The 14376-nt window shown below is 44.2% G+C and overlaps 1 protein-coding gene across 1 annotated transcript in view; it reads right to left on the minus strand.

Annotated features, from left to right (window-relative positions):
• LOC133504993 (prostaglandin F2 receptor negative regulator-like) overlaps positions 1-14376 on the minus strand; it is a 45569-nt gene that overhangs the window by 29996 nt on the left and 1197 nt on the right. The window contains exons 2-4 of the mRNA XM_061827784.1: positions 6327-6439; positions 5975-6233; positions 782-1189 (exon numbers count right to left, since the gene is read on the minus strand). Of these exons, the coding sequence (XP_061683768.1) occupies positions 782-1189; positions 5975-6233; positions 6327-6439 (780 nt within the window). The remainder of the gene's footprint in view (positions 1-781; positions 1190-5974; positions 6234-6326; positions 6440-14376) is intronic.

Genomic DNA, 14376 nt, shown 5'->3' on the forward strand with positions numbered 1-14376 from the left:
CACAATGGGAGTGATTGCCCTTGACCTGAAATGGAAATGATTTAAAAAAATAAACCAAAGTTGTCTGGGGTTGCGGCGCCAGATATTCACCAAAACGTTAAGGTTTTTCACAATTTTCTTCTCCAGAAAAATAATAGAATGAATTGAGCGGAATCTGTGAGTAAGGAGGACAAAGCAAGCAGCTTTCAAAGAAGATCGCAAAACCTCCTGTTGGCGTTGTGGCCACTGGAGACCCACCTTCAACCATATATAGGCATTTTTCAGCATTCTGCAGACGTTTGGTTTGGGTGTCGCCGAGCAAAACGTCCTGGTGAGCCTGGCTGCCGGTAGTCAACAATCATTATCCATGCCATTAATCCAAGCATCAGAAAAGTCAATGACATAGTCATTGGCTTCATGATCATGTCTGAAATTCCACCAAGTCTATTTTCTAAACCAGCTTGCTTATGGAATTTAACCTTGGTAACTTCTCATTTGGACTCATGCATCACAGATGCCGTATAGAGGAAAGCTACAATTATAATGTAAGCTATTGATCCCGTTTCCTTCATTGCTGTATTTGGTCAAAGGCCGCATAATTGCTATTGTCATGCGGAAGTTTGTGTGACGCTGAGGTGAAGCGGTCGATCGCGGCCAAAGATGCGCAGCTCGCTTCCAAAAGCGGACACAGTTGAGTAAGTCCCGGATCGAGCAGAGAGAATCAAAGGGGAGTCAGAACAACCGCAACGTTACCAAATGGCTTCCATTCTCACTTGTAATTTCTCCTCTGTGTGCTTCTTACCTGTGGGAGTAACAGCAACAGTTCCTATTTCCTTTGCGCTCCCCACAATTGGAATCCATTTGCCTCCATTTTCGTGGGTCCACTCGGTTCCATTGCACTCATAAATGCCTTCGTCAGACGTGGTCACTCTGGAAATCACCAACTCGAACAATCCGCCCCTCCCGGGCGCAAAACGGATGGCGCCGTCAGCGTAGCGGCGGGCGTACTTGGCCCCTGTGAGCACGTCGCCCTGGGGGCCGAATGCCAAAATCTCCTCCGATACGCCTCCCTTCTTCAGCGACCAGGTGACGGACAGGTAGGTGGGCTGGATGAGTTCCCGGGTGACGTTGCAGGAGAGCGTGAGGTCGCTCCCCTCGGGGACGACTGAGGGCGGCGTCTGAGGGCTCACCCTCAGTGTGTTGGCGATGACTGGCAAAGAAGGAGAAAAACGTGGAAAACACAAGTCAAATGCCATAAGAAAAAAAATAAAAATAAAAGAATGGGCATGGGCAAAGAAAGAAAATCCACAAATAGGCCAATCTGCGACTGGCCAACTGCGAGGATGCAGGGGTCCACTCTACAGCACGAAATAAAACCACCCTTTAAGTTATCCTTCCTGAGGAGAATATTTGTATAGTGGTTAAATGTCATAACTCGAATGAATTTATTGTTTCTCAGGGTATACGCACAGACAGTCAGCTCAAATCTGGATATGTAAAACAGGAATTCAGTTTGAAATTATGCACTAAAATGTCAAGCGTGCCCCGACTGTGAATAATAATAATGAAGCACTTTATGATGTTGGATGGTCTCTTTAAGAAAGGTTCTTTGATCAGTTTTTATTTTTTTAAACTTGATTTCATTGTAAAATGTAAAAAGTCCCAAAAAGATTCTCAGCATAAGCCTTTCGATATTGAACCAGGAAGTCGTCAGTCTTTTGTGGCAGACGGCTCATTTACACCAGATTCTTGTTTCCTTTCTGCCATGAAATAAATAAAATAACAACAACAAAACAAAGTGAAGATAAGCTCTTTGCCTGAGATGATCCCAGTGTCCTACTTTTTTAATTTTAAGGAGAGCCTGCAACTCACCGAAACTTTGAGAATAAATGAGCCTGAGGGAAATGTGTGCTTTTGGTGAAAGAGGGTCGCTGTCAGTCAGCACCAAACCTCTATCGGTCCATCGTCTACCGCCTGTCGTCATGGAGCTGGTCAATCGTGGCACATTCCGTCAAAGGTAAAATTAAAACTAAACGTTTGTAATGACTGATATAGCGCAGGTTGATGTGTGACAGACAAGTTGAAGCAAGAAATGTGAGTGGGTGCAACACACCCAGGGGAGTGCCGCTCAAGTCCAAGGCCACCACGGGCCTCTTTCATTGGGTTCATTTCAATTTTGGCTTTCAGTTCTTCCCTCACCCTGTCAAACAATACATTTTTTCAAACATAAATGAAAGGTTGCGAGCAATTTTCTTTTTTTGAGAATTTGTTAAAATGACTCACTGTTTATGACGATATTGGAATTGTGCCTGAAAATAACTCGGCAGATGTTTCAGAAGGAAGTATAATGCATTGTGGGCAGCACGTTAGACCACAGCTAATTTTATTTCTTGGGGAAAAGGAGAATTATAAACACAAACGCGCGCACACACACACACACACACACACACACACACACACACACACACACACACGCACACACACACTACAGCGTTGTACACCCAAGTAATTATGACTTTAAAAAGATAACGCTTGGTTTTTACTGACAATGCTATATTGACTTTAACATTCTGTTTGTGGTACAGAGTATGTTTTCAATATTTTAGTTTATTTACCTCCACAAAGGGAGCGCACAGTGGAGACCGGTTAGTATATCCACTTTACAGTTCCAAGGAGAGGGGTTCAAATCCCAGTCCCACCCGTTTATGTGGTTTCCATGTTCACTCCGTGCAGGCTTGCGGGTTTTCTCCAGGTACTCCGCTTCCTCCCACATCTCAAAAATATGAGCGGTCGGTTAAATGAAGACTCGAAATTGCCTTAAGTGTGAATGTGAGTGCCAATGGTCATTTGTTTCTATGTGCCCTGCGATTGGTTGGAAACCAGTTCATGGTGTACCCCCCCCCGCCCCCACCTCCGTCAAAGATAGCTGGGACCCGTGTGAGGAAAAACACTACGAAATATGGATTGATGGATAGGTCCACATGAAGAGAACAATATGAAAATAGCCCTTAGTATATATTTCTGTGCATGGGTAAAAATACAATAAATGTATCTTAGAAGGTGGTGAATATTATTTTCTTTTTAAAGGCGGATATTTTGGGACTGTGAAGGGTTTAAAATATTAAAATTAAAATGTCTACCCCCCCCATTCATGACATTTTTCTAAATAAAAAAGGATCCCAACATAAATCAAATCAATGCTTTTTTCCCCACCACTGATTCTGCGTGTATAACTCTTTTTTTTTCCCAAGAGGAGAAGTAAAAATTGAGAATATTATAAATGTCAATTACCAGATTCAGAGAACATGAAGAAAAACACAAGTAATTTACAGCTAGAAAAACTGTGTAAACAACACATACAGTAAATGAACAATGGGGATTTCATGAGTGTGACTTGAGTCCGGGCAAAAGAAACTTTGTTAATTTTTTCCTTATTGAACATAAGCGGTACTTTAGCCGTACTTTGCCTGGTCCCTGTGTTGGCGACTCTACCAGGGGTGTCAAGTCCCACAGAACTTAGCTCCGAGGAGCATTGGGACACAAATCCCTCCGCCATAAGAAGGTGACAGCTCAGGGAAGGGGTTTTTAACATCCACAGTATATAAATATACTGCATACCTGCGCTTAGGACTAGATGCATTACAGGAAGAAAGTGGTGATTGTTACATTGTCAAGAGAAGTTAGAAGGACTTAGTGAGGCCACAACAGCAGTCCAGAGCAACTCGTGGTCAGGGTGGCTGTGATGTGAGTGTTGATGACAGATAGCGAAAGCACACCAAAAAAAAAAAAAAAAAAAAAAAAAAAATAAAATATCCACGTTTTACACTATCAATTAAAATGAGCCTGAACGAAGTTCTCAAACCTGCAGCGACCTCCACTTCACTTGTTTCTTACATAACCAAACACCATCATCGGGGAGATAGGCGCTGCATGTGTGTGTGCGTACGTGCGTGTGCACGCATGAGTCTCAACTGGTACACACCCTGCAGCGGCAAATCCGACTCATCATCTCAGCTAGCAACCAAGCGCCTCCCTCTCACTAAAACAACAAGAATATTCTTCGCCTTGTGCATAGCAAAGTGCACGCGTGCGCACGCACGCGCATGCACACACGATCCACATAACTGTTCTGCCAAGTTAATTCTGGTCTAAATTTAACAAGGTGCCAGGGGACCTGAGCTCGGGAGCGGCTGAACATGATTGCGCATTACGGAGCTAAATAACCTGTTCTCGGGCGTCACCGCATTTTGTGTCAAATATGTTGCAGAAATGCCAAACTTTTTTGTTTTGCATGTTTGAATAAAAGAATAGAGGTATTTTTAAACCAGTCCAGCCGCCTCCCACCCCAAAATGTTCAACGTATTTACTAACTTAGTGGGTAACTTCAGACTAGAAACCCAATTAAATTCAAAGGAAAATGCTGAATGCATCATTTGTCATAACTAGGCCAAATTATGGAAGAACTAAGCTACGCTGTGGTTCTATAAGACGCACCAATTCAAGAAAAAGAAAAAAACATTTTGAGCAGGATATTTAAGAATAACAATGATCTATCCAAACATCCATTTTCTTAGCCCCTTTCCCTCACAAGGGTCGTGGGAGTGCTAGAGCCTATCCCAGCTGTCAACGAGCAGGAGGCAGGGTAGACCCTGAACTGGTTGCCAGTCAATCACAGGGCAAATCGAGACAAACAGCCGGACCCACAATCACACCTAGGGGCAATTTAGAGTCTACAACTAATGTTGCATGTTTTTGGGATGTGGGAGGAAACCGGAATGCACGGAGAAAACCCACGTAGGCACGGGGAGAACATGCAAACACCACACAGGGGGTTCTGGGATCGAACCCGGGACCTCAAAACCGTGAGGCCAACGCTTTCCAGCTGAACGACTGCGCTGCCAACAATGATGTATAAATATTAAATAAAAGATGATTTTTTTCACCATTTAGTACAAATTTGATTAGCTGCATGCAAACATCACCTGGCTTTTGCTCAATCAGGTCAACTTTAGAACTATGCCCACATTTTTGTTTCCATGTACCGGTACAGTATTTTCATTTTAGTGGTTAAAAAAAAAGGACAATCAGACCTAAAAATTTGTAATAATGATGATGCGTTATTCAATTTACAGCTACTTATTTCATTTAATGTCTCCTAGTCGATTTACAGTCAGCAAAGTTTGTAACATTTGATATACTTAAGTTGGTATAAAAACCTGATCTGAAAAAAAGAAATTAATATCATCATATTAAATCTGTTATCATAATAAATAATATCAATTCAGTCATCCAAAATTGTCCTAAATCAGTTGGAAAAAAGACAAGTTACACACACACACACGCACGCGCGCGCACACGCACACGCAGACGCACACACACACGCACACAAATTACCATTTTCATGGGTACCACACCAAAAGGGAGGCCACATTAGCTTGCTCAAGGGCACCTCAACACTGCTAGGGACACTAGTATTTCTCCGAAATTAAACCCAACCCCCCAAACTCCTTTTAGGAAAAGGAAGATTCAAACCCCTGCTTGTTTTGGTGAGGGGTCACTCCAAGGTCAACTTTCTAGGAGTTAACTATAAAACTGTTAAATAAAGTGTGAAGAAGAGAAAAAAAAATGACAACACAGAGAGGCTAAGCATTACTGAAGATAGACAATTGGATGTGTATCTAAATGAATGTATTTTCCGCATACCATGTAGCTTTTTCTGATGGAATTCACAGAGATGGGCTCTCCTTCTTTACAAGCAGCGCTGGCTTGTAGCACGTAAGATTACAATCGCTTACTAACTTCAAGCGACGTTCTCCCCCGGTAGAAAACAAGAGCGAGCTAGCCGACAACCTAAATAGCTTTTACTGTAAGTCATGGCACTGGCTGTTAAATGAACCATAGGCAGATAAACTCGCTTGAAAAAGTCAAGCTAGCTAGCCTGCTATAAAGCTTAACTAACAGCACACACGCACACACGCAAACATGTCCCACATACCAATGAGTTGGACCTGGGCTTCGTAATTGCCGCTGATGACGGAGTCAGTGCTCGGCGTTTGACACCAATAGAAGCCGGCGTCTTGCGTCTTGGCCTCGCCTATCTTCAGCTCCACAACATTGTCGTGAAGACGCAGGACTGAGATGTCACCGGACGCCACTCGCTTGCTGAGCGATGCGTGCGAATAGCCGGCATCAAAGGTGGAGATGATTTTCATCCGCTGTCCGTTGGCTTCCCTGGACATCATCCATTCAAAATCCTGGATGACAGCGGATGAGAAGGTCAGTTCAAAACAAAAGAAACATAAATAAATAAACAATAGTGTCCATAAAGTGGAGACAAAAGGGCCCACCTGCTCACGAGGCCCCATGTAGTCGTTGACGTCACATCTGATGGAAACTGGCTGACCCTCCACGCGAACCAAGGGGCCAGGAGACACCGTCACCACCCGGGCCAGGCAACCGCCTTCGGTGGATAGCAAAGAGCAATTATTTCCCAAAAGCAACAGACAAACAAAAAGCACAGAGACCTACACCAAGGCTTGAACATTTGTCACCTTTGAAACGGCTGACAGGATCGTTGGGAGATAACATTTGAAATAAAATGCCAAAATATTCTACATCGGAAGAAGAAGAATTCAAGCTGCAAGCGGCTATGTACAAAACAAAGCAATTTTAGGAGGCTTTTACTTGTACTTTAATTACAGCCTAATCTGATGAGATGATAGATACAAAACCTGTTAACAGATCCCCCCCCCCTCTCAAAATGAGCATAAGGACACGAGACTGATAAAAAGATGACGTGTATGTGGATTATATTATTACTATCTGTGGTACACTCACATAGCAAATCTTTATTTTAAATTATTGTGACTCAGTCTTGATTGCAAAATACTTCCTTGTTTAAATTCCTAACAATGTTTTCTTTTTTTCCTCCAATGTGGAGAGGTTTCATGTCCCCCTGCGCTTACATGAATTCTCCCCAGATTTTCAGACTTCTTCCCGTAGTTCAACAACGTACCGGCAGGTAAATGACTGATTAATTCCTTCTTTGGCACATGCAAAAATCTTTCAGGTTCTGCCACGGTATTGACCTTTGAACACCACATGCCCACCACAAACATTAATTAAATATCTATTTGGAAAGAAAAAGTCTGGCTGTAGTATAGAAGATGACATTGTGAAGTTATGATGTTTCTTTTCTGATCGCTTTGTGCATATTCAAAATAAAACGGGAGTATAGAGTACTCGGAAGAGCTTTCAACAGAGGACGGTGAAATGGTCTGGCCAAGTTTAGACGGCAAGTTGCACACCAACAAGCGCAAACTGAGTGGCACGCTGGTCTTCAGCTTCCAGCGAGCAAACATTCAGTCGCCAAAGTGGACACGTATCAACATGCAGCCAAGAGAATTCATGTGAATGATTGCGTCAGCAGATTACAACGATTGCCCATGGAGCGGAAAGTGTGACGTTTATGTACAAGAGCCACTCCGCAATTTACAATCCATCGCTTCCTCTCTATTAGCGACGGTTGATGTCATCGCATTAAAGCAAACGCGCTATTTAAGAGCGGCAGGGCACTGACCTTTGAACCTCCACAGTGGTTAAATACTTTCTGTTTTGTTTAATGACCTGGAAACCAGCAGAACGTTTTCAACCTGCTCTTCAACCTGGAGTAGCGCGCAGCAAGACATTCGAGCCGGGTTGCTCAATGCAGCTGACGGTCAAAGGTTGTGCACGTCCGTTTTTATAAGACAGCAGCTGCTCGTTTGTGGTCACATGCAGCAAATCTGTCGGTCGTCCAGCAGTGAGCGGCGCGAGTGAAAACATGCGTTCAAACCAGACGCGCGTGAGTAATCAGCGACATTTACTCTGTTACCGCTACTCCAGTAAATTTTTGGAGACAAAATACTTCAAAGCAATTCACATTTTGTATTTTTATCTACAGGTACCTATTACAGTTTGCACAATCTATACCAGTTGTCCAGAGAGACTTGTGTCACATGATTGTTTTCAACATAACTACAGAAGACGCTTGACTCCATTTCAGCAGTCAAAAGGGAGCCTGGCAGTCACGTGACCGTACACTCTCTAGTGCACGGAAAAAAAATGTCCCCATCTACATTGACCCTTTACAGCTCCAGTTCACTTGCAACAGAGATAAGAGTAGATAAAATGGCCGGACGGACAGTGAAAAAGAAAAGCAGTCATGCGCTGTCATTTGTGCCAGCATTTCAGCCCTACAAGAACTCCACTTTGCAACTTCAAAAACACCCAAAAGGCCGTCTCCATCTGCATTTGCAAAATTAATCAAAGCAGCGGGTCGTCCGGCCCACTCGGAACTGTTTGCGCTCTCTGTTCCTCACAGGAGAAAGCTTTGAGCACATACAAAAGAAGCTACATTCCTAATGTGCGGCAAAGAACATAAAGATAGAAGTTGGCAGAATGCAAATGAAATGCGGGCACTCATTGAAAAATGATGGACGCTGTATCAGCTTTAATATTATATTATGAAGTAGAGGCAATACTTCAAACATTTACGCCTGATAAAACCAAAGTTTTTGTCAGCTACATAAATGGAACTAAGAAATAACTTTCAATAAGGATTGCAAAAAGGTTGACATTTTTAGACACTTCTGGAAAACTGGAGGTAAATTTCCACATAAAGTTATGATGGCGAATTCTGAAAATGTTCTAAGGGATACATTTCAAGCATAAATAATAAGCATATATTAGTACAGATAATACAAACCACGATATTCCAAAAGATTTTCAAGTAGAACGTCAACAGTTGAGTATTTTACAGAACATTCATTTTTTATTGAACAAGAAAAAAAAACAAATATAGCATTAAATGTTACTCATCTCCCTCAAGCCACTCCATTTAAATTTAACCCGCCCTCCACAAAATAATACCAACAATGGGCCAATTAAAATGCTAAATGAGTAAAAAGTTCCATTCAACATGAAAAGCAAAAAGCATTTTCTAATTTTGCATTTTTAAACGGAACACTTTCAGGCAATGGGCTCTTCGGGTTTTACTCTACAAGCATGAAATCGGCTTCCATCAGGATTATTCTAAATATACTTTTCCAAACTATATTTACGTTCCCTACTTATAGTTGTGTAAATTCCTGCTCGATTGCCACAAAGTCCAGACTGTTCCCATGACTTCTGAATTCCAACAGAATTTTTCCAAGTGGACTTTTACAACCTTTGTTTACATCCCTTCCAAGAAACACTCAAAAGAAGATTGACTGATTCACTGGTAGGTGGCCATTGTTTACATTTGGGGAGTGGCCTCAAAAGGTTGCTCTGCTCCTTTTCAATTTGTCTACACAGCAACAAAACCAAACTAGGTTGCTCAATTCACTTTCATTTGGGATGACGACCATGAAGCCTTCTCCCAAAAGATCAGAACACCGACGAAGTGACCCTGCCACTCAACAGCTGCTGTGTGCACAACCTTCGCTAAGACAGCCGAGTGGAAATCTGGTTTTTGTCTTCTTCATTTTCTTTCGGCTTGTCGCGTTAGGGGTGGCCACAGCATGTCATCTTTTTTTTATCTAAGCCTATCTATCCCATGCATCCTCCCTCACAACATCCATCAATCTGAAATCTGATCAGAGATCAGATCAAACAGGAGATCTGGCTGGATAAATCAGGTTTTTGTAAAAAAATAATCAAATAAATAAGTAGCTGTTTGTGTTGGGGGGGGGGGGTACCACTGCAAAGTATTGGTGGTGTGATGGTGACCCGCCCATGTTCCCTGGGTACTGGAGAGGTGCCAGCTGGCGCCCATGCCCTGCCTGCTAGTGGGGGTGGTAGGGCTCCCCTGTTGCCTGCTTCTCCTTCTTCTCTCTGTTCCTGACGTCCAGCTGCAGTCGCCTCTTCCCGTGGGGGGCTGTGGGTTACCCTGTGGATCGTGGGACCTGCAGTGGGGTTTTGGCCCTGCCTCGTTTGGAGGTGTCCACCGCTTACACTTGGGGGCATGTAGTGGGTGCTGGTGGGAATGTAGAGGGAGTTCCCAGGGTCGCTGTGGTGGGTCTGGGTGGGGCAGTCCTCTCTGTTGGTGGTTGACCTGCCTTGATGGTCCTGACCTGCAGGACCCAAGACTATTCATGCTCACCTAGCATACACACAGTATGTATTTTTCTCACTAATCACATTTGGGTATATATACATATTTAACTGTCCCTGGGGGACTGGTATGGGGTCGGGAGGGTGTGTGTGTGTCGGACCGGGTTTCAGCCAGTCTGTGCTGTTTCCCAGTCTGCTCCCCTGGATTTTAATGAATTACACACACATACTCATCCCCACATTTTTAATGCACCACATACTGTAGACCCATCTCTGGGCTAGGGTAGGTTGGGTAGGGATGGTGGGCCGGGGGTCCCTCCAGCTTTTAATGCACCACACCACTCAGGGGGTTCAGGGGAGCACTCATACACGGACCAATGACTGCCAGTCAGGGACCTGCCAGTCAAAGTAACAGGAGGAGGTGGTTTCTCACTTAGCTGCGTGGGGTGCTCCTGAGGTTGGGAACCCACATTCTGAATAATTGCTTGGTGTTGGAGCTCTCTGCTCATGAGCCATAGGTGGGATCCCTGGATTCCACTGTGATCGTTTTTGTTGGGCATCCCTATCCGGCCTACTTTCCAACAAACAAGGGAAATTCTCCCACCCTTTGGCTGAGCGGGGACTGGCTGAATCACTCCCCCCACAAGTTGGGGGCGCACCTGTCTCCCCTGAAGGTGGCGGGGTGGCGGCATTGAGTCCCTGTGGCCCCGAGCGGGTGGCCAGTTCGGAGGGCGCCTCAGTTGGGCTGGCAGACCACTCTCGGTCCCTCGGTGTGAGACATGTCTCCATCCAGTGGGGTGCACCCAAGTCGACCCCTGCGCCCGGTCCCGCCCCTCAAGTGAATGGTTGGGATCCTCACTGTGCTAACCCAGCAATTACAGGCCACTGCCATTATTCTTTTTGCATGCACAACAGTGTGAAATCACTTGCAGGTATCCATAAGCACATACCCCTGGGACGCTCTCACTGGGTGTTGGAGCACTCACTTCTTGCAACAAATAACTCGTGTGTATGTGAATTGCTTGTGTATCCCACTCTCAACCTGGCTTTTACAATTCATTTAATCCCACCACACTTCAGTTGTAGAGGCAGGTTCACGACCCCTGTCCTGCATGAGTCTCTGAACAGTACACAAAAAAAGAACTTTCTGTGAGAAGCTATCCCAAATAAGGAGATGGCTGAAACCATTCATACATCCATCTATTTTCTTAACCACTTATCCTCACGAGGGTCGCGGGGAGTGCTGGAGCCTATCCCAGTTGTCAATGGGCAGGAGGCGGGATATACCCTGAACTGGTTGCCAGCCAATGGCAGGGCACATGGAGAAAAACAGCCGCAGTCACAATCACACCTAGGGGCAATTTAGAGTGTCCCATTAATGTTGCATGTTTTTGGAATGTGGGAGGAACCCGGAGTGCCCGGAGGAAACCCACACAGGCACGGGGGATAACATGCAAACTCCACACAGGCGTGTCCGGGATTGAACCCGGGACCTCAGAACTGTCAGGCCAATGCTTTACCAGCTGACCACTGTGCTGCCTGTTCACAACAATCCTACATCATGGCATTCAGCACAGTTGTAATCCACCCCATCACCGGCAGCACACGAGAGCATTTTTCTCTAGGCTGTTCTTGCCCATGTCTGTGGCTAAGAGAGTGTTTCCACAACAAAAAGGAACAAAGTCAACGTAATGTTTGCCACTGCTTTATCTTCTTACAATTGGCAAACTGATAATGATCAACTTGGCTAAACAGGTTGTAAAACCACAACTAAGAGCTGCACACTATGGCACTATTGCATCCATCGATCTCTGATTGTCGAACCAGTCCCTTTCTACTTTAAATCGAGCATACACGTGATTTTTTTCAAAAGTATTGGAGCACCTGCCTTGACATAGATATGAATTAAAGTGATGCTCTTAATCCATAGTTTAATACGACACCAGCCCACCTTCTGCAGTTAAAACAGCTTCAACTCTCCTGAGGTTTTCCACAAGATTTAAGAGTGTGTTTCTGGGAATTTGACCATTTTTCCAGAAGCGCATTTGTGAGGTCACACTGATTGATGTTGGACGACAAGGCCTGGCTCTTAATCTTTGCTCTAATTCATCCAAAAGTATTCTATCAGGAGGAGGTCAGGATAGTGTATGTCAATCAAGTTCACCCACACCAAACCCTTTCAATCCTGCCTATGGACCTTGCTTTGGGCACTGGTGCACAGATTTGTTGGAAGTGGCTACCTCCAAACTGCTCCCACAAAGTTGGAAAGGTCAATTCACCCATGAGTTCCAGTGAAAGAAACGCTGGATGCTTCAGATTCACCACGCCAAGAGATTTTGGATAGGCAAAGAGTTTGTGGAGGACTCCTTCCTCTTCCAATGTGTCTGTGCACCAGTGCACAAAGCAAGATTCATAAAGACGTGGAGGGGAAAATTTGGTCTGGATCAATTTGACTGGGCTGCACAGAGTCCTGACCTCAACCCCACAGAACACATTTGGCTTGATTTGGAGGAGACAGTGAAGCTAAGCCTTGTCATTCAACATCAATGTGTGACCTCACAAACATTCTCCTGGAATAATGGCCAAAAGGTAGCATAATGTCACTCCTGAACCTTGTTGAAAGTCTTTGAAGGTAGCCAACATCATATGTAACCATCTAGATTTGTAAAACGATATCACTTCACTAGTTTTTCCATTCTAGCAGAAGCCCAACTGTTTTGTGTTAAGAGTAACACTGCAGCTATTTCGAATTTGGGATTATGGCCAAATAGTTCTACCTTGGTTTCATTGAACGATAAAATTTCCCAAATGCGTGTGGGAAAATGTATAATGCTTCAGTGAGACTGAGGGGGAACCTTTTACCCATAGACCTAAAAAGTACTTTTGGTGGAAACACAACACTGTTCATCACCAAAAGAACAGCACCATTACATTCAAGCAGGTGATGGCACAATCACCCTGTGGGGATGTTTTTTCCTTAGCTTCAGATCACCCCTTAGACTAGCTGGAAGGAATTATGAACAGTTCAACATAGCAGTCACTGTTAGCACAGTTGTCGGGCTTCTGGGGGGGGGAAAAAAAAAAAAAAAAAAACAATTCTGAAAAGCACCAATTTTTCAAAGTTAATCTGAGAATTTAAATTTTGGGAGGTGTGTGCTGACTCCTATTTAACAAGAGCCTGAATGCGACCAATTAAATCTGAACACAGACGCGTCCCTATTCCTAAGTGTGTGCAAATGGGAAACATTATTTCAGTTCATTATTTATTTAAAAAAATAAAAAATTAAATAAATTGAGCTGTATTGATTAGATAAAGATCACATTAGTGGCGTGAAAAGGTTTGAAATGCTTTTTTTTTTTTTTTTTTAAACTCAAACATTTGAACTGGGGTTTGTGGACTTTTTATATTCACTGTACAGTAGCTCTTAGGCCAGTAAGCCTGAGGACACAGAGCAAGTGTTCTCGTGGCATAAAGAAACGAGCACAACGGGTGTTTGCCGGACACGCTGGGAGTGCGACCCAATATTTTGATACTTGTTTTGCTTTGGCTGCGTGCCTGCCTGCTAATTTCAATCTCCATCTTGTACTTTTAGGAATGTAGAATTCAATTTAAGACAAAATTATGCTGCATTGACCAAAGGGATTGGCAACACTGAAGATGAATATTTGAATGAATTGGGATGGACATGGAATATTGAAGACATTTTCGTCAAGAGTACGCAAGTTCCAAATTGTTGGAACATTTATTGGACGACCCTTTGCTGTCCCACCACGACTGCGAGCGAGGGTTGCAAACCTCAGATGGCGAACGGATCCTTGCAGGAGTTTGGTGTGGAAGAACAGAATCGCACTAGCTGCACCCCAGGCGAGCTGGCGACATTTGAGCATCTGACACAAGACTAATTTAAGCCACCATGCACTCGCAGCTCCGATGACTAAACATATGGTAATATGTCACCATCACAATCGGGTTGGGCCCTTCAGTGGAAATCTGCCGGATGACTCAGTAGTCACGTGGGCCTCAAATCCAAATTGAGGACTTCACTGACAACGATCCTGTCGAAAGACGCCATCCCCGTAATGAAACCCAATTAGCGAGAAAATGGAAGCCGAGAGTGGGAAGTGACAAGAGAACTCAGGTGAAACGCGTTCAAGTTCTGCTCATTGAGACTGAAATTCAAATCTACTACAAACTGTCCAGGTGCTGCTGGGGACCGGGTCACCTCGCGGTCTCCATGGGTCAGGGACCCCAGGCGAGAGGGCCCCAACAAACTCAACTAAGAAGAGGAGTCCTGTTGCCTCAATTCAGCATTTGCAGAAGAC

This window comes from Syngnathoides biaculeatus, chromosome 2 (assembly GCF_019802595.1).
Source record: "Syngnathoides biaculeatus isolate LvHL_M chromosome 2, ASM1980259v1, whole genome shotgun sequence".
Taxonomy (NCBI): domain Eukaryota; kingdom Metazoa; phylum Chordata; class Actinopteri; order Syngnathiformes; family Syngnathidae; genus Syngnathoides; species Syngnathoides biaculeatus.